At 36.6% G+C, this 23,211-nt stretch overlaps 1 protein-coding gene across 1 annotated transcript; it reads right to left on the reverse strand.

Annotated features, from left to right (window-relative positions):
- Window positions 1–283: 283 nt before the first annotated feature.
- nrbp1 (nuclear receptor binding protein 1) lies at window positions 284–23,001 on the reverse strand. The gene is made up of 18 exons (XM_077219818.1): window positions 22,257–23,001; window positions 20,766–21,090; window positions 20,421–20,543; window positions 15,362–15,463; window positions 15,189–15,278; window positions 13,527–13,567; window positions 13,212–13,306; window positions 13,037–13,120; window positions 12,878–12,936; window positions 12,689–12,787; window positions 11,417–11,549; window positions 11,222–11,309; window positions 11,040–11,090; window positions 10,811–10,946; window positions 10,551–10,604; window positions 10,400–10,463; window positions 4,867–4,922; window positions 284–1,851 (listed from the first exon to the last, which is right to left on the reverse strand). Exons 2-18 carry the CDS (start codon window positions 21,003–21,005, stop codon window positions 1,756–1,758), a joined length of 1,611 nt encoding a protein of 536 aa, XP_077075933.1. The 5' UTR covers window positions 21,006–21,090; window positions 22,257–23,001; the 3' UTR covers window positions 284–1,755.
- Between the last annotated feature and the right edge of the window lie 210 nt (window positions 23,002–23,211).

The raw sequence follows: 23,211 nt of genomic DNA on the forward strand, positions 1-23,211 counted from the left end.
TTCAAGTTGTGTGAATTTATTTATTCTATGGAACATAAAAAGTCAATAGGTTTCAGTGTTGCTTTGGACCCCATTGACTTTTATTGCATGGACAAAAACAGTTGAAACATTCTTCAAAATATATAGATTGTATTCTGCAGGCTAAAGTCAGTCATTCAGGTTTTGAATGACATGAGGATGAATAAATGACATTTTTGGGTGAACTATCCTTCTTATATTGTACTTGGGAGATGAAATAAAATCTGAATATTTCCAAATGACACAAAATACGACAGACAAAGAATGGAAGTACCCCGTATCTCATCTTTATATCAAGAAATGGTGCAACAGAATAAAAGCAGTTATGAGTTTCTGAATGTTTTGCGTGAGACAAAGCCTGTTTCTTCCAAAACAACTACAGAACGAATCATCCATTATTATTTTTTTTATAATTTGTCATAGCTGGTCTGCATTAACAAAATAAAAAAACAAAAGGGCAATGATGTGGTGTGCTTTTCATTCATCATTTCCACTCCACTATCTAATATATGAAGCAATTAGGACCAATTTTATAACTGAAAAGAAATAAGAATTTTTTCAGTTGTTAAACTATTTCATGCAAAATCTCAAATGGGCTGCTTGTAACAGACAGGTGTTGATGTACCATAGAGGTGAATATGAAATTTATTGCCATCAACATAAAATGAATCAGTGCAAACTGCTTGTTTGGATTGAAATGATGCTGCCAAACAAAACCCCAGAAGTTTTAATATACTGCAAATACGCCAAAAAATACAGTATATTTGCATGCAGACCAGTTAAGAAACAAACACTGAAAGATCTGCACAATGAAAATAAAAAAAAGGACTAATATAATGTTTGTCAGTCTATGGGTCTTCTGAACATGGATTGATTGTGTCTCTGTTGAAGGCACATCTGAACACGTCTGGTGCACTGTAGATAATGTCTTTATAATGAAACTCATAACTGTGTCACATACAGGGGGAAAAGACAAGTCAAATCAAGTGCCCTTTGCTTAGAAACCATTCAAATGAAAACTTACAGCATACATTCACAGACTATAAAGGGGAAAAAAAACAGCCGCCACAATGATGAAAGTGAAACACGCTTCAAGATGGACCATATGCATATAGATAAATAATCGGTTTACTTTTTTCAATGCATCGAGAACCCCTTTCCTTTCACAGTCGTCGTAAGTCTTGCATTGCAGACCAAAGTTAACCACAATTAATGTGTGCCTTAAAAAGGTACAACAATAAAGACAGTGTTATTTGGTAATTTCAAAATAACACAATAACATATTCCCCTTACAATAAAAAAGAATAAATGAATGATTGAAAGGGTGGATAAAAGAAATATGCATGTGATGTGCCTAAAAAGACAACAAAAAGGATTTGCTAAACTGCAAACCAGAAGTAACCGATCCCACACATACTGTAAGCGAAAATGTCCCAAAATACAGCTCGTAATACTGATTTAAATAATAACCGAGTCATTTTTTTCTTCTTTTAAAACAGAGAAGCAGACTGCTACACTGACAGAATAGATGTAGACGGGAACCATCAGCCAACACCTAAAGTGGTGTGAAGCACAGAGCGCGGGGGGGGTCGTTTTCTTTTTGAGGCTCAGTTCGAGACGTTCTGATCCCTCCCCACAAAGCTTGCATACAATCCTCTGAGTGATGAAGCGCTAGAGTCCCGTCCCGTGCATGAAGGTAAAGGATGGTGGAGAGGAGCTGACAGATTCGACCCTCCGCTATGAGGAAACGGTCACAGGATTGAGAGAGCCGTTACGGCTGTAGAATCTAGAGAAGGCCTCCTCCAGCACGGTAGTGAGACGAGGCTGATCCCCCTTGAGAGAGAAGGACCAAAAAAATTTTAAACAAAAGTGAGAACAGCAGATAATGAAAAGTAAATCGAATCAAATAAAACAAGAAATAGTAAAATACAATAAAATAAACTTAATATTTCAAAAAAGACATTTTTTGTAGTTGTTTTCCATCCTTAAAGGATTGGTTCACCTCAAAATGAAAATTTCCTAATAATTTACTCACCCCAATGTCATCCAAGATATCCATGTCTTTCTTTCCTCAGTGGAAGAGAAATTAAGTTTTTTGAGGAAAACATTTCTGTTTTAATAATGAACTTCAATGGCAACCAACGTTTTGAAGTCTAAATCAATGCAGTTTCAAAGGTCTTTGAAATGCTTCAACGGACTGTGCACGATCGCAGCTGAGGAAGAGGGTCTTATCTAGCGAAACGACAGGTCATTTTCAAAAAAAATTTAAAAAATATATACTGAACTACAATTGTTCGGATTGAGCTAATCTGCAACGCGTCGGGAACTACGTCATCACGTTGAATTGTCACACTCGATGTCGCCGGCGGAAGTACCACCCCACTGTCTACATAGCGACCGTGCGAAGGAAGAGTTAAAATTGTATTGGTCGCTTTGTAAACAGTGGGGCGGTACTTCCGCCGGCGCCGGCGACATCGAGCGTGACCCTTCAACGTGATGACGTAGTTCCCGGCGCGTTGCAGATCAGCTCAATCCGAACAATTGTAGTTAAAAAGGTTTTTTTTTATTTTTTTAAATGACCTATCGTTTCGCTAGAGAAGACCCTCTTCCTCTGCTGCGATCGTGCACAGACCTTTGAAACTGCATTGATTTGGACTTCAAAACGTTGGTTGCCATTGAAGTCCATTATTCAAAGAAAAATCCAGAAATGTTTTCCTCAAAAAACTTAATTTCTCTTCCACTGAGGAAAGAAAGACATGGATATCTTGGATGGCATCGGGGTGAGTAAATTATTAGGACATTTTCATTTTGAGGTGAACTAATCCTTTAAGGGAACTAAAAGCACTGATTAAGTTGCAGGCACAACTGAAATCTCATACATCCCTGGGAATCCCTGCTATAAAAACAAAAAGTAGTTATAAAAAGCTAAATTATCTATTGTCCAGTGTCAGGTATTGTATTAAAGGCAGAGACAGATGAAAGAAGAAAATCTGCTTGAGTTACACAGAACAGATGGTACAGCAACATGCCTTGCATAAGTGGCAGATGACAATATCGTTGAGATGAACTGAGAAAATTCCTTTATAGTCAAGAAAAAGCAATGACTGCTCATTGAGTGTACGTTTACACAACAACGATGCACTAAAACGGAAAACGTTTTTCCTTTGTATTTTTCACATACAGACAACAACGCTGTCAAAGCGATCCCCATTCACACGGATCCCTGAAAACAACTAAAAACACTGTTTTATGCTGCAAGTAGTTGGCAATTTCACTTTGTAAAGAAACACTACGCACCTACAGACTGAACATATAATACGCATGCGCAATTGGGCATGACATCACCGTTTTCACAAATTCACGTTTTTGTAGTTTTGTAGTTTACACAGAGACGATAACGGTGTCATTTTCAAAAACTTGCACTTTGAAACCAGTTTTCAAAAGTTTGCGTTTTCAGGCCCCCAAAACGCCATTGTTGTGTAAATGAATGGCCAAAAAGCATAAAAAGTTTTCCATTTTTAGTTTTTACAGTGTTGTGTAAACGCCCCCGAGACTGCAGAGGGAAAATTCATGGAGAAAACTGGCAGTGAACAGCAGCAAACGGTTTAATACTACTACCTAACAAAAAGCCATGGTAGTAAAGATGGTTAAGCTGCCGTATGCCAATTTTCACTAGCGCTATAATGCCAAGCCCTATTGTGGTATTCTCTGGGAGAGGTCTGGCTCTTATTTGTGCATTAACAGAGAAACTTTTCATTTCTGTTTTTTGAGTACAGCTAAACCATGGAATCTACTTTGTGTGCTGTTTTTCTGATTAGCTCAAAGTGTTTGTCTTTTCTCCTATATCACCCTTCCAGGAATCAGCCACGGCTGATCAAAACATTTCATCAAGCAACTGAATTATTGATTGGATTGGAAACATTTTATTTCAAGTGTTTGGCACTAATGCTTTGGAGGGAAAAACATCTTGTAAATTTGAACCTGGTGAAAAAATGTTTTAAAAATGGCTAGAACATTGAGTGATCTCATAATACTGAATAAACACAGTAACCATACCAACACTGAAACTGAAAAACATCGCTTGAAAGTTTTTTTGATTGACAATTTCTTACACTTCATTGTGCAGTGACTGACAAGTTTGGCTCAACTACATTCAGATTCAGTCTAAGAGACGTGATTTGGACAAGTACCCATACAAAAAGTGCAATGTCGTCATCTTGGGCAAAGAAATAATGAATTACATAAGTAGTTTGAAAAAAATACACTCCTAACATTCTGACTTAAAAATGATTAACACAGGAACTCATCTAAATGAAATACAGTTGTCAGAAGGACATCTGATCATTTTTTCTGGTCTTAAGAAGTCTTTTTTTTTTTAAAGACACTTATGCTCACCAAAGCAGCATTGATTTGATTAAAATACTGTATAGAAATAGCGCATTTTTATAAAAAAATTTTTAAATGTAAAATTGAAAACTTTTCTGTTCGAATATATTTAAATGTTTATTCCTGTGATGAAAAAGCTGAATTTTCTGCAGCCATTACTCCAGTCTTCAGTATCACATGATCCATAAGAAATTATATTAATATGCTGATTTGCTGCTCAATAAACATTTCTTATTATTATCATCAATGTTAGAAACAAATATGTTTGTGGAAGCCTTGATACTTTTTTTAGGATTCTTTGATGTATAAAAAGTTTAGAACAGCATTTATTTGAAATAGAAATATTTTGTTACAAACAAACGTCTTTACTGTCACTTTTGATCATGTTACTTCATAATGCAAGTTAGGGAGCCCAAACTTTTGGACGGGAGAGAACATAACATCTTGAGGGAAAGTTCTTACCTCACTAATGAAGCCAAGCTGGACCAGTTCCACAGCCAACTCCTGTACATTCTCATCTAACACACACAGAGAACACCATTCTTGAGTTTCAGCAATAAGCAAACAGAAAAAGGCTGTATTATAACAGTTCACTTTTCAATACTTTTTTGGTCACAATTCTGATTTAATCTGATCCAGTTCCGCATATCTGCAGAACACTTGTTTTTGTGACAATTATTTCATAATGCACAAATAAGAAAAAAAAAATTCAGACTAGAAACACACTATGCAAGTACACAAATTTGAATGCAACTAAACAGTTCTATTGTAAAATATAGCTGCAAGCAGCAATTATCGGGGCCAAGCGCAAAGACGACGATAAGACATGCCAACTTGGCTGGGAGTGTCAGACCAACTGCAGCAAGGAGCAATTAAAGACATTTTGATATGATTTTAGGCCAAATGGCTGAATAATGATATATATAGTCATTAATAATAAGATTTAATGGTTTATCACTTTCGATTTTCGTGGCGAAATTACGAAAATGATGTGGTGTGGTCAGAGTGAGGTGACAATGACATACAAAGTTTGGTGTCAATATGTCAAGGAATTGCAGAGATACATTGACGATTGCTTACAGATAGAGCCCAACCGATATGGATTTTTGGGGGCCGATGCCGATACCGATAAAAAAAAGCCTGATACCGATATATCGGCCGATATTATTTATGTGTACACAGTAGCAATATTATTTATGTGTATTATAGTACAGTACCAGTCAAAAGTTTGGACACACTTTCCTATTGGTGTGTACAAACTTTTGATGGGTACTGTATATAGAATACACAGTATTTAAACAGAATAAATATATAAACGTTTTGCAATGATCACTCAAATGTGGTGATCAAACACTCGTGTGACAAAGAGATATAATGGAGGCAGGGTGAATGATAGAATGAGAATGATACATTTGATAGCATAGTTTGCATTGCATGTTATATTATATTATATTCTAAATACTGTTGCATAATCTTCACTAACGACTTTGTCTTTTAATTTAGTCACGTTATATAAAACAACTTGTGTCAATAAATATATCAAAAGTGTCACTGACATTATCTTCTATTTTTAATCTTAATTCCTCTAATCTCTACCATTGGAGGAATAACTCAGATCTTTCTACTAAAGTAAAATTTATAATATCATAATGAAAACTTTTTTAATTACATAATGTACAGACTTTTTACTATTTTACTTCTCCACAATCTTCCTCAGGGTCCGGTCACCTCTTCTCGTTGTGCAGCGTTTTTTGTAGGCCTGGGTATTGACACAAATTTCACAATTCGATTCGATTCACAAGCTTGCAATTCGATTCGATTACGATTCGATTCGATTCAATATTGATTATTTTGGATATCAGGTACAATACATGGCAAATTTTCTCAAGGAAAACAAATCTCTTAACCAATGCTGTAAACTATGGGAGTCAGTTGTATCATTAAAATTGTTTCATTAGCCTATTATAGCCTAATATTAAAGGTAAAGATTTACTGATTTGTATACAAACAATTACACTTTTATTTATTTTTCTAATAATAAAGTTATATGAAATATAAATATTTAAATGGTGGCTGTCATAAAAACTTGCCAGATTTATTCAAACATGCATTAAATATTGAAAAACATAAAATAATTATAAAATAACATAATATGCATATGTAATATGGTGCATATATTTAGCAAAATGCTCCTCTCTAGAGTTAATTTTTCTAGCTGACTAATGAGTTTATGGTCACTGGATATGGTTTTTCTGAGGTAAATGTGACGTTACATGACATTGTTTACAAGCTGTTTCACTGACGTCTTTCCTTGGTTGAAACAATGATTGAGCGATTCCATGTGACAACTAGGATTTCGATAAGTTATACTCTATCTTTTAACACACTTTCAGATGCTCATTCATGTTTATTTCACGCTGTAACTGGTAATATTAAGGCGGAAGAGAAGATTATGTGTGCTCGGCGCTGCTGCTTCTCTTGAGCTGCGCCAGAGCGATCTCACGCCACAGCGCCAAAACGGTATTTATGTTTTTGAATTTCGTAAGAAAATGAACGTAATTTGAAATCTGAGACTTTGTTTCATATCAATAGTAACAAAGCACAAAGATTATTGCGTTTATTGGATGGGATGCGCGCTACAATGTTCCATTCATTCATCAACTGAAAACAGGATGACTAATCGATTCTTGGGATTTAAGAATCGATATCGGTTCGTAAAAATGAGAATCGATTAAAATCGAGAAATCTATATTTTTTACCCAGCCCTAGTTTTTTGCCACACTTTTTCCTTCCCACAGACTTCCCACTGAGGTGCCTTGATACAGCACTCTGGGAACAGCCTATTTGTTCAGAAATTTCTTTCTGTGTCTTACCCTCTTGCTTGAGGGTGTCAATGATGGCCTTCTGGACAGCAGTCAGGTCGGCAGTCAAGTCAAGTCAAATATATTTATATAGCGCTTTTCACAATACAGATTGTATCAAAGCTGCTTCACAGTATCAATCAAAACAACTTAATGTTTGTTTATTACTGGAAAAAAGACATCCAAGTTTGGTAGAGCTGATCAATGGTATGATTGGTTAATTAATTTGAATATCCCCATGAGTCTTACCCATGATTGCGGTTTTAAGTAATGAAACAGGCGGGGAGTTTTTAAAAGCCTCAGGAATCTTTTGCAGGTGTTTAGAGTTAATTAGTTGATTCAGATAATTAGGTTAATAGCTCGTTCAGAGACCCTTTTCATGAAATGCAAATTTTTTTAGATAGGAATTTTGGGTTTTCATGAGCTCTATGTCAAAATCATCAGTATTAAAACAATAAAAGACCTGAAATATTTCAGTTGGTGTGCAATGAATCTAAAATATATGAAATTTTAATTTTTATCATTACATAATGGAAAATAATGAACTTTATCACAATATGCTAATATTTTGAGAAGGACCTGTATATTGTCCCTTTTCAAATAAAAAAAATAAGATCTACCACAGGCTCAGCTCCCTCCTACTTTCACTCCTACGAGTCTGCGTTCCTACCAGAAGCCTAAGATCAGTCAATGAGCGATTGGTCGTGGTACCATCACAGAGAGCCACAAAATCACTCTCAAGAACATTCCCATTCACGGTTCCATGCTGGTGGAATGATACCTCATCCGGAATGCAGAATCCCTGACAACATTCAAAAGATAAATAAAAAACTCATCTCTTCCGTGATGACCTTAAAAAAAAGAGAAAACCTTTCCTTATCCTTTAATCCCCCCTTGCCTGGCTTACGCTACACTGAGCAATGCCTGAAATTTGTATTTTGAGCACTTCTTGCGTTGTTTTGCCTCTTCCAATGACACGATGCTTTACAAAAGCGTCTGCTAAATGACTAAATGTAAATGTAAAATGTAATGCAGCCTCAGAGTAATTTGGCATCATGCCTCAACATCTATCGACACGAAATCCATATCTTTTTGTCAGCACGGTCCGGAGATGATACGATTCGATTTTGGTGAAAATTGGACAAACGGTCTAGGAGTAGTTCAAAAAAGTAGGCATTGAATGAAAATCAAGATGGCTGACAGGAAGTTTGGCCAAATATGGCAAACTTGGTATCTGTGTTCTTGGCGTGACCCAAGAGATCTATTAAGACCAGTTTCATTGCAAGTCTGATTTATTCTAAATTTATTTGCATTTTTGGAAATTTCCTTAAATCTTTTCACCACAAGGTGGCGCTGCCCTAAAACGTTTTGATTACTTGCAGGGCATGGTGCCGAAGAAACATACCAAGTTTCGTAATGCAACACCAAGTGTAGTATTTAATATCATGATATTATATTGTAATTAATAGCAATTTCCTTGTTTTGTTCTATTATAGCGCCATCAAGAGGCACAATGCCACCATGATTTTATGTGTCCTCAGAGTGAGCCCATACATGTGTCAAATTTGGTGCAAATATCTTGTTTTGTTTAGGAGTTATAGATATTTATATCTATATAAGAGCATAAAACATTACCCATGAACATAACCCAAATTATGCAATTTTTTTGTCCCTTACTATCAATATTTTGACATTAACGTATTGTCAGCAACCTAGGTTTCCGAATTTCCTATGGTGGTTTCATCTCGATCAGACTAACGGTTTCAAAGATATTCGTTAAAAGTTTTAAGCTCTAAATCACAACGTTGCCCTAACCATAAGGCAAAACCTAGCATGCTTGGTATCGTTGGATTCAGGAATCTAAGGAGATGACTCCCGTGAAAATAAGTCAACCACATCTAAAGTTATAAGCATGTAAATAATTTCTCACCACTAGGTGGTGCTGGTCCGAAACTTCTCAGATTCTTTCAGGGCACCGTGCAGATGACCCATACCAACTATACGTTCATGCTTTCATAAAATACAACATTTTAGTACAAAATTCAAAATGGCAGATGGCAAAAATGGCCGATATGGGAAAATGGGATATCATTCAACTCTGCATGATGCCCCAAATCTAACGAGACCACTTTTATGATTTTTGGGCAAACCGTTCAGAACTTATAAGTAAAAATAGCCAATTGTCGTATCTCCAGACCAGTAGGTGGTATGTCACCTCAGGTCATGCTTGTGATGAAATGTACCAAGTTTGGTCTGAATACGATTAAGCGTTGCAGAGATACAGCCTTAAGTCTGTTTTCGCAAGCACTACGTAAAATTCATTTGCGCGGTATTCGAGAACAGTTGGATGATCCATAACTTTTCTAACTTGGTTAATTCAACTTGAAATCCATAATTTTTTGTCGGCATAGTCTGAAGATGATCAGTTTGAAAAAGTAGTTTTTTTGGAACATTCTAAATGGCGGGAAAATTTTTATGACAGAAAAATGTCATAGGGTGCAATCGAATCTGCCAAAGAATCAGAGGAAAAAGACTTTTGTTTCTAACCCTTATGGTTCTAAAGTTATTAGCATAAACATGAATGCAACTTTAGACAGTTAGAGGCGCTAGAGGGATTGAGTTGGAGACTCCAAAATAGCTATTGTGACAGTTCACACTGTCCTCTATCAGTGTGCCAAATTTCATAACTTTCCCGCAAGCGGTTCTGTGGGCTGCCATAGACTTCCAGAGAAGAAGAAGAAGAAACGGAAGAAGAAGAATAAAAACGACAAAGATTTCAGTGCTTGGCCCCTAATTACTTAATTCTTCTTAACTGATTACTTCCTTATTGTGGCGGTACCAAACATCACAGTTGGATTAAACCGCATGTGAATTCAGGTAGATACAGGCAGCTATAAACATGTTGACAGCTTAGCTAACTCAGCAAAGCTTCTTGATTCTGAGCAAGCTGACTTGAAAGACGAAACCGCCTGTGCTAATGTCCATTATAGTGTCTCTTGCAGCTGAGAATGCATCACATACTTGTGCTGCATTCTGACACATTCAGAACACAATGGCATTTTAAAACCTGCCGTGCAGCAGCAAGCATTTGCATACTTGTGTATAGTGTGTTTGGGGCCTGATAAAGTACTCACTTGGCGCCAAATCACAACTCAAGTGTCGGTTGAGCTTATCTTCCAGTTTTAGCAGTAAGGTCAGCTAGAAAAAGAGCAGTGATGAGTTATGGATACAGAATAAATATCTAACTTGCATAACTCCAGCAATGAACATGGAAAAAGGGCTTACATGATGTTTCGCTCCTTCCTCCACAGGCTCGATGTTGCACTGCATTTGTACGACCTTAAAGAGAGAGATTATCTTTAAAACTAGCATACGATGCTAAAATACTGCTAATCCTGTTGACTGACTTGAACCATACATCTAGACTTATTTGAGTGGAAAGTAGTAATATGCCACACAAAGAGACAGGGGGAAGGAGAAAAAAATGATTTATTCTTAATCATTGATACTTGGTCACAATCTCCTTAAATCAGTCCATTTCTCACCTTCCTGGTCTCCAGCTCTGCAGGCTCAGGCGTAGGCGATTTAACAGAGGGTGGCACGATGGGGGACTTGACAGTCTCTTGCTGAGGCTGCTGTGGGCAGGGCATGCCGAAGGCAGTCAGTGGATAGATCCCATTCCTACATCACAAGAGCAGCGAACATTATTACGTCCATGCTTGGCCCAACTCATTTCTTATTCCCCACCAAAAATTGGGAAATTCTATTTCTCACCTCACATCCTCAAGGAACTTGTCGAGCTCCAAGGCAGGAAACTGTGAGAGTCTGAAAGGAAAAGATACAGGATTACAGAAGCCGTTTAAGGTGGCATAACACCTTATTTGATCCTCAGGTTCATCCTCATTCCAAACAAGCCATTTCAAAGTAAAACCAATTAATCAAAAAAGGAGGCTCACTTTAGTTGGACCTCTTTCCTTTCCATAATGACCTGGTTGGGGTCCATGTTCTTGGTAATTTCCTCTAAAGCATTTTCTGCAATCAAGTCTAGTAGGCAAAGGCAAATGGTTTTCAATGCGTTTAGCATAAGTGAATCTTATTCATGAAGGTGAGATGAAATGTCTGAATTGTAATGAGATTAGCCCATGACTCACGCTGGTGACTGACGATACAATGTGCAGCCAGTAGTTTCAAAAGAGGCACTTCGAACAGAGCTTGATGGAAAAGCAGCTCTCTGGCTGTGGGCCTCTTACTGGGGTCCACCTCCAGGCACTTCTGAATAAACTCCTAAAACAAACACACAGAGAAACATGAGACTTCAAAATGATTAGTATAAAATTACATTATTAGTATTGTGTAATTTTTTTTTTTAAAAAGGCTCCGCTCACCCATGGGGGTAACAATTGACGGTAACCAAAAGCTACCCATTAATTTTTACAGTGATCAAAAAAGAAAGAATTATCCAATACATCTGACTATTAAAAAAAAAAGGTTTGTGTGGGTTAATTTATTGATTGTTTGTTTTAGTTTTTTTTGGAAATTCCAACCATTTCATGTTGTCATGTATTGTGTTCTAGTGCTACTTTAAGTATAATTCATCATGTGTCAGCTATACTCGAAATCAAAATAACTCATAATGATCGAGAATTCTTTCAATTCATTCAGATACATGCAGATTTGCGAAGCATCATATACTAGTGTGAAGGAAACAATCCAAACAGACTGAATTTATTATTTATTTTACTTGCAATCTGAAAAGCCTACTGGAGATTCGCATGCTCAGATTTCACACACACCTGGAATATTTATCCAATTACGCATTTGTAACTAAAGAACAGAAAACAACAGTACAACTTACACTACTATTCAAAGATTTGGGGTCAGTAAGTTTTTTTTTGTGGGGGGAGAAATTAACTATTTTATTCAGCAAGGGTGCATTAAATAGATCAAAAATGTCAAAGAAATTTTTAATGTTACACAAGATTTTTATTTCAAATAAATGCTGTTCTTTTGAACTTTCTATTTAACAAAGAATCCTAAAAAAAATGACCATGATTTCCACAAAATTATTAAACAGCACAACTGTTTTCAACACTGATTAATATTTCTCGAGCACCAAATCAGCATATTAGAATGATTTCTGAAGGATCATGTGACACATGTTCTGAAGACTGTGACTGCTGGAAATTCAGCTTTGCCATCATAGGAATTAATTGCAACTTAAAATATATTAAAATATAAAATGGCTACTTCACATTTAAATAATATTTCACAATATTACTGTTTTTATGTTTAATTAAATGAATGCCGCCTTGATGAGAGACATTTAAAAAATAATAAATAAATACTTTACTAATATATATATATATAAATTATATATATATCTTACTGACACCTTTTGAATGGTAAACTCAATCTATACTCACTCTCTGCAGTGGGTCCTCCAGAGACTGGATGGCACTATTAATGGCTTCTTGTGACACATATGAGGACTCTCCATTACTTTGAATTTCCAGCACAGCCATCTACAACAGTGGGAGAAAAATCTGAATCTCTGGTCTGGTCAATCCAATACACTGCTGTTTGTTTTGAGCTACAGATTATTCAGCACTCACCTCTAAGGCGCACATTCCAAAGGAATAGATGTCCACAGCCGTAGTGACACTGGCAACAGCTGAAGTGGATGAAGGAAGAGGACAAATTGTTCATAACAACATAAGTGCACTGAAAGGACTCTAGAATCAGTTTGGATGCAGGTTAAAACTTAGTTTTACCTCCATACTCTGGAGCAAAGAAGTGCAAACTCTTCTGCTCTTCCCGACATGTTTTTACATGGTTATTAATGGTGTCTGGGGCCACTACAAAAAAATAAAAAAACAGAAAAGTCAGCAAAAATAATAAAATCTGAAACATTTAAAAAGTCATACTTAACACTGTGCTTTAGCCCACCTGATCCGATTTTGATGAGTCCATTGTGCTGTATGAAAATGGTGTCACAGGTCAGGTTCCCGTGGATAATGGGAGGTTCACATGAATGCAGATAGCTGAAGGAAGAATGGTGAGAAACGTGAGTGTAACAGGAGCTCTCCTCATGACATATAATGGAACACCAAAACAAGAAGAAATGCTCAGCTATGACAGTCACAGACAACATTTCAGATGCTAGTGAGGAATTTTGTACAACATCTTTAAAAATATCTCTACATTATTGGTAAACAACAGTATTTGAATAGAGAAAAAGAAAAAAGAGAGAGGTACACAAACCTTAAGGCAGATAATATCTGCGTACACCAGCGTTTCCATGCCTAAAAAAGTCCCACAAAAAATTAATGGTATCCGGGAAAACAAGTCCACAGCTGATATTATACGAGCGTTTCTCAAAGTGTGGGGCGCGCCCCACTGGTGGGGAATAGAGACATGACAAGTGGGGCGCGACAAACGGGAGAAAATTTGGTCATTTTTGTCCCCATCTCTTTTAATTCCTTTATTTATTGACCATTCACTCAAAACAAAACAACGACATTTAAATGTAAGCCTTACTTAACCTTTTCACACGTAAGTTTAAATGTTTTTCAAGGCGACCATTATTAGATTGGATCCCTTTATGGTTTCCATGGTGACGCGTCATTGCTTGTCACACCGCAGCCACAATAGCACTGAATGACTGATTATCTGCTTTTATTTCATTTTTCCTTTTTTAGTCAAAATTTCACAAATTTGTTGGCTATAGCAGGAAATATCTGATATTCCGATTGTCAAATATGAGCAAGTGGATGTGTTCTGTTGTTTAAACACCTTAGTTGAGCGATGGGCGCCGCCATGTTAGTTTATGCATTAGTTCAGAGAATTGGATCTGTTGGATTTACAAAACATCAATTCATCCACTTCTCCCGAAATACATGAAAGTGGCCGGTGAACTGGGAGAAGCATAGAGTAAACTTGAAAGTTACTTACATGATGTGTATCTGATATGAATAATACGTGTCGTCTAATTATAATGGAAATAATTATTATTGCCGCTTCCATAGACATAAGTGTGTGTTTGACAAACTCTAAATGTATTGATTTTTTAGTACTTATGTGAATTTAAATGTCTGAAACCTAAAATAAACATTATGTGGGTGAAAACACTGAATAGTTGTGATATATGACAAGTGCTGAGCGCGTTCGTCTCTGGCTCAGAAAAGATGTGTAGCCTACTACAAAACTTTCAAAGTGCAACAGATTTATGAATTTATCTTTAAAATGTACAAACTTTTCTTCCAGGGGAGCATGCCCCCGGACCCCCTAGAGGTACCGAGGTCCACAGACAAAATACTATGGGAAACACAGTAGCTTACATAATAGTCTTTGAAAAATATAAAATACCTAAAATACGTACATTATTAGGATTTTACCACCTCCGGCTCGTTTTGAGCCAGGAAAAACCCTGAGATTATTATTATTGTTTTTCAATTTTGTTTGTTCTTTTTGCATGCAGTTTGCGAAGTGACAAAATAAAGCAAAGCACAACTAGTCCACACTTTTATTTTCTCCGTTTCTGAATTTGATGTTATCAGAGGCAAAATACAAACACAATTGCATTATTATTTTATCTACTGTCATGTTTATGTTTTTAAAATTTCATGTTAATAAAATACATTTTAACTTAAAGCCTAGTTTATTACCATTTTGTTGGTGCGATTGGGGACAGGTGGGGCACTAATACTCCCAACTAATACTTCAGTACTTTAAGTACTGTCCTAGTACTCTCTCAAAAAAAGTTTTAAACAAATCTGTTATGGGTCACACCTGTAGGTGAAGTCAACAATGACTAACATTCAAGCAAGAAATTGAGGACAAAAGATACATTTTAGTCTGCAGTACATTATGTCTCAACAGCTCTTTTGTCAATTTGTCTGAATAGTAAAAGAGCAGGAATCATACCTTTTCATTCATGGTCTTATGGTTCTTCTTTGTCTTCTTTAGAAACTGCTTCAGGCTCCCAGAAGACATGTACTCTGTGATGAAAATAACCTTAAGGGGGTAACAAAAAAATCTTATGATTGAAAAAAAAAAAATCTAAAAATGACTGTGTGTGCTGTTGTTACATTTCTTACCCTGGCTCTGTTCTCCTTCACATCAGCCCAGTACTTGTGAAACTTCACTATATTCAGATGTTCCAGCTGGATGAGGTTATCAAACACTGCTTTCACTTTTTCCTGGGAAATAGAAAAGTAGATTCATTTACCAGGAAACCTTTCTGCATGTAACAACATCCTAAATTCAATAGGAAAAGGATCCTATAATATAATACCTCTACCCTTACTTTATATACAATAACAAATCACGCAAAAGATCAGGGAGGGGAAAAAAAAAGTTTCAATGCTTTGTATGGCTGGACTCACTGCATTAGTCACACGTGCTTATGGGAAAGGCAATCAGAAATGTAGATGGCAAAGCCTGTCAAAACGCAACCTCTAAAATTACTTAATGCATTCCACGATGAGCGTCTGCCAAGCAGAGCGGAGCACAGTATGTGGATGAGTCAAACAGATGGCTGTCCACGACTCTATGCCGAGCATTAATGTGCTAAAGTGCTAAGGCAATGAAAGAGTTAATATATATTAAAAACAGCAGACTTTTTATTATTCCAACATTCAAGAAATAAGAGTTACATAACCACAGAGAACGCTTTTCTTAAATATTTTTCGATAAAAGCTTAGTAGCAAACAGGTCAGACCACTTTGTGGAAGGAGCTTACATCCAGAAATGAAGGCAAGCACACTCATTCTGTGAAGCAATCAAGATGTCCTAACACTCATAATAGTTCAATAATCATTGGTATCGCTAGTTCACAACTTGACATGTTAGTAAGCTAGAACACAGAAAGCAATACAGTTGAGTCTGTGGCCAACAACAGAGATAATAATCAACAGCGAACTTTCATACGGGCACACTGACATATTATGCTTACTTCAGAAGTTTAAATGAAAGTTCAGCTGGATGTTTGAAATTAAGTGTTTTGTGTAACTAACAGCAAACCATCATTTCATTCATATCAAATGTTTTTGAAAGAAGTCTCATGCTCACAAAGGCTGCAGTGCATATTTGATCAAAAATATAGTAAAAACACTAATTAGGGATGCTCATATTCACCATTTAACCGTTAATCGAAAGTAAAAATTTTGACCGATTAATACTATCAGTTAAACAGTTTAAAAGTTACGTTTTTTTTTTAGTTTGCTGCATGGTTAAAAAAAATACTATATAGCCTATATTTGTTAACTCATGGGGCGCGTTGACACGCGCAACCACACGTGCCCAGTCATATTTCGTTGGGCAAGCTAAATGAAGCGAGCGAAAAGTAGTACTGTGTGGGACCACTTCGACAGAAAGGGCGACGAAGTTACTTGCAAAATATGCTACGCGGTATTAAAACATAGCAGTACAGTGTTTCCCCTAGGATTCTTTTTTAGGGGGGGGGGGGGGGGGGTGTACTGCTAGTGTTGCGGAGCGGGCGTGTTACGGATACGTGGTGTAATTTTTTTGCAATCAAAAAGCATGTCTAATTAATTGATATCATGTATTATGAATCATTAAACAATACTTTTTTTTAAAATATATGAAAAAAAGTGTCACACTAATTAATTCTGCGCTAATTCACACTAACACTAATTCTGTGTTGTGTTTTTTCTGGTAATAAAATGAAGACATAAAACAAAAATTGTATCATTTATCATCAATTTTAATCATGTGAAATTAAATAAACTTTTTGTCAAATAACTTGCTGCACAATGAGCTTTACTGTTAAAATTAAAACATGGATTATTCCTTAAAAATTTCAGTTTTGATGATAATTTATTTGGATTAGTGTTAGTGTATTATTACATTGGGACATATCTAAATTCTAATGTACAACAGTAATATATTTCTGTCAAGTTAAACCGAACTTTTATTTTGACGGGTTGCCGTGAAGACCTTTTGAGTTTCTGTGTGTTTATGTCATGATGATAGTTGTTCTCAAATGAAGCGGTTAAATGATCACGAAGTAGGGTTGGGAACATACTAGGCTTGTTCGACTTGAACTGGCGCTGCACAGACCGATCGGTTGATGACATCAAAGTACCGCGAGAGCGATTCAAAAGCATAAGGAGCCGTCTGCTCTCTAATCGCTCTCGCGGTACTTTGATGTCATCAACCGATCGGTCTGTGCAACGCTGGTTCAAGTCGAACAAGCCTAATGTCTATGGTTGGGAATCGTAAGAAATTTTTCGGTTCCGATTCCGGTTCCGCCAAACGATTCCGGTTCCGGTTCCCATTCAATAAAAATTATTAAAACTAATACAAATAGTAGTACGGGGAAAATACACAATCCTTTTTGTGTTTTATTTCTGATAGGCCCTACTTGTCAAATGAGTTTAACAGACTGGCAATGTCAACAAATGCAACATATTATTTAGCAATATTTTTTTCTGAAGGAAAATAAAAAATGTTGCATTCTCAAGGATAATTTGGGACCTCTCCTATATCTTATTGTATATCCAGCAGTGGAATACCCTCTCAGAAGGGGTAGAATATGCTTGAACACACATGTAAGATCCAGACAGGTGAAACATAATATTTTTTAAATCGGTTTGAATGATTGATTTCTGTGAAACTTCACTTGTTTCCTTACTGGATTAAAGTGCTCTAGCAGTTAATAAACAGAAATGCATGCGTCTTGCGGAAGAACATTGTAGCCGGAGCTACTTCTCTATGTTTATGTCAATGACGCGAGTGAGTCACGCAGGCACTGGGCTACTCCGCAGCAGTGCCGAACCGACCAGTGTAAAGTAGTCTGAGTCTAAACGCTTATTACAGCCTTACCGTAGTGATTCAGGATAAGACAAAAACACGTTTTGAAAAAAGGCATTCATGATGTAATCGCTCATTATATACATTTTGTAAATTCTGAAGCGAATTTTCGTTATTTGAAGCGACTTTCAAAAGGTGATTAACTTTTTTAACATCAGTGTTTATTCTCGAACTATAAACTTTTATCTCAGTACTTCTGTGATCATTTGAATATTTTTAACACAGAAATATCGATACTGTGTTGTTGAAAAGACAGAAAGTAAAGCTAACGTTAGATGTTTCATGTCAGCGACAGCGCAAACAGATTTGAATGTCCCGGTGTGAAGTTTTTGTCATTTAGGAATAAGATCGCGTGGGTGTTTGAATCGAGATCGTTTAAAGATTAATGGTGCAGCTCTACTGTCTTATTCTCTCTCTCTGCGTTGATATCTGACGCAATTTTTTTTAACTTGTTATACGAATAGCGCGAGGGACAGTGCATTCATTACAATTTTAATATTTATGTGGTGAGACGTCGCTATTAAAGGATAAGCACCCAGCACTTCGTCCACACATCGCATCAGAACCAAAAACACTACCGGTTCTGCATAAGAACCGGTTCTCGGTTCCCAACCCTATTACGAAGTGACTTTCAGAGTGGATCTAGAGCCTGGAGAGGAAGTTCATGCGTTTGTGTCTTCATATAGGCCAAAAAATAGCGCAAGCGTCAAACGTGCTTCAGTGTGTGTGTGTGTGTGTGTGTGGTAAATGAAACTGCGCGTCGGCGGCACCATTCATTCACACAGAACATGCAGGATTCGTATTTAAATAGTCTTTGTGTTTTAATATTCACACACACTAGTCTACATCGCGATTTGATTTCAAGTGTACTGAACTGCTTTCTATTTTGTCCTCAAATTTACAAATTCCGTGAAATTCCGCGTTATACACTAAATTCCTTTTTTATGACTGGATTTCGTCAGCATTTTAGGGGGGGCGGGGGGTCGTTTTGGGGGGGCGGGGCGCCCCCCCAAAACAATGGTAGGGGAAACACTGAGTAGTACAAGTACAATGCATACTTGTGAAGCAATCATCCACAAGCATCGAGTGATGAAGGGCAACAAACTTTGCCCTCCATGTTATCAGGGAGAAGATGTGATGCACGGCCATCTGAGGAGATAGCGCAGAGAATCTGTTCAATGGTAGTAAGAGAAACTTTGCCCATCAGTGTCGTCTGTGGTGAAGGTTTTCAAGATCTACTGGGCTATAGTGAGCCCAATAACGAAATCCCATCATGATGTACTATTATCCATAGAATTGAAGCCCTTTTTGAGGAGAATTTTTTTTGTTGCTTAAATCACAACTCGAAAGCACAAACTTCGTGGCCCTTACAACTGAAAGCAAATGAAAGGCACTTCCCGAAGCTTGCCACTCTAGCGAGACGTTATCTCTGTATTCCCGGGACAGCTGTGCGAGAGGGTGTTTTCTGCTGCGGGTCTAACTGTCAACAAGCCGAGCTCCAGACTATCCCCACATCATCTAGACATACTTTTTTAAATAAAAACTAGACAAGGTGTGGATTGAAGTAGGCTTAATATTTTTATTTGACGAAAAAATTTAGTCTGACGGGGGGAAAAATGTGTTTTTTCAAAGCTTCAAATGGATTCAGTGTTTTCCTATTTCCTGTTTTTTATTTACATTATTTTATTCTGTTTTTCTCTGTCGTCACTGTCAGAAATGCTGCAGGTACGTCGAAATTTGATGTGAATGCAGGTTTTGTTGTTGATCTGTTTTTTTGTATTTTTAATGGGTCACAGACACTCATCAATTTTATTTTTATTGAATGTCAATTCAATATTATAATCTTATCAGTTAACGGTTAATACTCGGATAACAAGCGGCGGTTGTCGGTCGGGAAAATTTACCGAAATGAGCATTCCCTAACACTAATATTGTTAAATATTATAATTAAAAATATATATTATAATATTCTAAAATGTCCTTTATTCCTATGATGGCAAAGCTGAATTTTCAGCACCATAACTCCAGTCTTCAGTGTCACATGATCCTTCAGAAATCATTCTAATATGCTGCTCAAGAAACTTTCCTTATTGTTATCAGTTTAAAAAACAGACGTGCTGCTTAATATTTTTGTGGAAACCATGATAATTATATTTGAGGATTCTTTGATTGATAAAAAATTCAAAAGCACAGCATTCCTTAAAAAAATAGAAATCTAGAAATGTCTTACTGTCACTTTTGTTTACTTAAAATTTTCTCATTGAAATTTCAGACACTATTTCATACAGAAATCAGTAGACTTGACAACTACACAAGTTTTACCTCTTGTAGTTTGAAGTTCTTCCGCTCAGAAAACATGACCTCATTCCACACGACCTCCACACCCTCCTCGGTGTCCATGGCAAGGTAAGCATTGTCGATCCCTGGGACGTTGCGCTGGTTAACCTGTGGGGGTGGAGGGGATTTTTAATTTAAAAGTAAAAACTCATCAGGTTTCCAAGATTCTGCAAAGAAATTATATAAGATCCTCTCAAATTAAAATGATATTAAGACAAAATACCCTAAAATGAAAGTTATCATCATTTAGCAGATGGGAATATTATCAGTAAATAACTACTTAAATTAATCCATTCTACACACAAAGCTATGGAAAGACTTGGAATGTACCTCCTCTCTCCGTTTCTGCCAGCGTCCACAGGGGCTTTCCTCCAGAATCTCAGATTCATCTTCACTCTCCTCTTCCTCATCCTCAGTTGCAGGTGGTGCAGGCTGTGTTACTGTGGACACTGGGGGAGACACCGATGAAACCCCCTGGCCGGTAGGTGGCGAGGCTGTGGACTCAGACTTTGTGTCCATGTTGGACGGAGGGGCAGGTGTGGCGCTCTGCTTTCCTTCTTCTGACATCATTGACTGATAACTGACAGAACTTTCCTGCACCGCCACAGCAAAAGAAGTCTGGCTGACTCACACCTCGAAAGCAGGAGGCAGAGAGCTGTAAAAACAGGAGTCATTCATCACAAAGAATATAAACTCGAATCATAAACAGTATAGATATGTATCACAGACAAATATTATAAAGGTAGCATGTTACAAGGTCTCATTTGTTAACGTTAGTTAATGCATGAACTACCAATTCACAGTATATTTTTGTAGCATTTATAAACCTTTGTTAATGTTAGTTTTAAAAAAACAATGAGAAAAATATCCATCTTCATGTAAGTTCACAGTGCATTAACTAATATTAACAGATACAACTTATATTCATAAATTTTGAGATTAACATTAACTAATATTAATAAATGCTGCAGAAGTATTGTAAATTGATTTAATTTAAATGTAGTTAACTAATGTTAACAAATTAAACTTTATTGTAAAGTTCTCTCAATATTAAGAAAGATTTCATATTTTTCTTTAATAATATCATCAATAGATGATTTCGAAAATTAATTAATTTAATGAAATTTAAATCAGTTAGAAGTAATTTTCTTTCATGGTTCTTCTCACAGCTTTCGAACAATTGTGAATTTCCCATGACATTTGAAGTTGAAAATAATTTGGATAGACTGCAAATATAAAGTACAACTATCTGTTATAATATTTATTCACTATATAAATAGTCATGACATTTTTATATTTGGTTATTTTCCATGAACGTAAAAAACATGGAAATAGAAAGTAAACACTTTTCAGGTTATTTTGTGTCCCATGTCAATTGTACTTTCTCTCTCTCTCTGAATATAGCAAAAATTCAAAATTATGAATTTTGAATGTGCCCAAATCTCAAAAGAGGAAGCCTCAAAACCCAAACTCTAAACCATTAATAAACTAATTTAAGTTAAGCTAACTTAAATTAAAAGCTTTTAAGTGACAACATTGTTTCACCGAATCAGTTTAAGCTAAAACACTATGAACAGTAAGGCAAATTCTTCCTCAAAATAAATAAATTCAACCTAGACAAGACTGTGGCAGCTGCTGAGGTGTGAGCAGATACACGCTTTAGTGATGTTTACATTATTACTCTCTCCTTAGTCCTGTCCTCAATTCAACCCAGGACACAGTTTATGTTCAAGCATTCAAAATAGACTGTCCCACATCATTGATAAGAAACAGACGTAACAAATACAGCATACTGCTCCCCACAATATAAACATATCTTACTTTAATTTATCCTGGGATGAGCGGCGTCGCCAGCTCGCCGGAAGCAGCTAAACGTCGGTAGCTGAGGACACGTAGGAGGAAAATCTTCAGAAAATAAGAAAAAGAACCTAAAATCTTAAATGATATGGGTCCGTGTATGGGGTTCAGCTCTTGTTTGTAGAGTTAGAGTTCCACAGAAATACCAATATATGAAATGACGGTTCAATTTCTCCTTAGCAATGTGAGAGAGAAGCTAGCAGCGCAGCTCCGCGGCCTCCGGATCTTCGACGAAGATAATATCTGAAAAATAGATTTCCTTGGGCGATATGGTCAATGTTAAATAAACTAATCAAAAGATCAAAACTGTCGGGCCAGTAAAATGAGCTCAAACACAAAATACAAATATTACTGTCTGTCAGGTTTGATGCGTTTTGTCAGATAGCCGCGGATGCTAAGTTACACTCCAGGATTTTCGAGTTCTTCAACCACGTCTTCACAGAACGATTCGTTTCTCCCCTAAACACTAACGTTACTTAAATATTCCGACACGAATGGACTCTGATTAATTAAACAGCGATGTCGCTGAAAGATCTACACGTAAATGACGACAGCTCCGAGTTTTGTAGTACGCCGTTGCTTATTACTTACTGCATGAATCAGGACCAAGTTCACACAGCGGCATCTACTGGATGACATGATTCGAGAGCCATGGGTGGAGCGTGAAGTCCAGCTCCCCGTCTCTGGCTGTCATTTTGGCATAATGGGTGGAGCTAGAAGGTCCAACTACACCCTTCTTCTTCTTCTTCTTTTCTATCATGGCGGATTGCAAGCAACTTAAGGTGCATACCGCCACCTACTGTTCATGAGTGTGTAGCAACATTGTTTTACATCTATTAAATTCTATTTTTTAATTTTGTATTCTGAAGATAAATAAATAATGCTTTCCTTAATCTATAAATATCTTTTATATTTCCTT

The sequence above is a fragment of the Siphateles boraxobius genome, unplaced genomic scaffold (genome assembly GCF_051911475.1).
Source record: "Siphateles boraxobius isolate OS27281-9 unplaced genomic scaffold, OSU_SipBor_1 8, whole genome shotgun sequence".
In the NCBI taxonomy this organism is placed as follows: Eukaryota; Metazoa; Chordata; class Actinopteri; order Cypriniformes; family Leuciscidae; genus Siphateles; species Siphateles boraxobius.

Excerpts from the sequence above, each read along its gene's own strand:
- nrbp1 (XM_077219818.1), bottom strand. The coding sequence starts at position 21,005 with ATGATGTCAGAAGAAGGAAAGCAGAGCGCCACACCTGCCCCTCCGTCC. Across the intron at positions 13,568-15,188 it reads ATAAGACCATGAATGAAAAG|GCATGGAAACGCTGGTGTAC; the intron begins GTATGATTCCTG and ends GGACTTTTTTAG. Across the intron at positions 10,947-11,039 it reads AAGTTCCTTGAGGATGTGAG|GAATGGGATCTATCCACTGA; the intron begins GTGAGAAATAGA and ends CTTGTGATGTAG.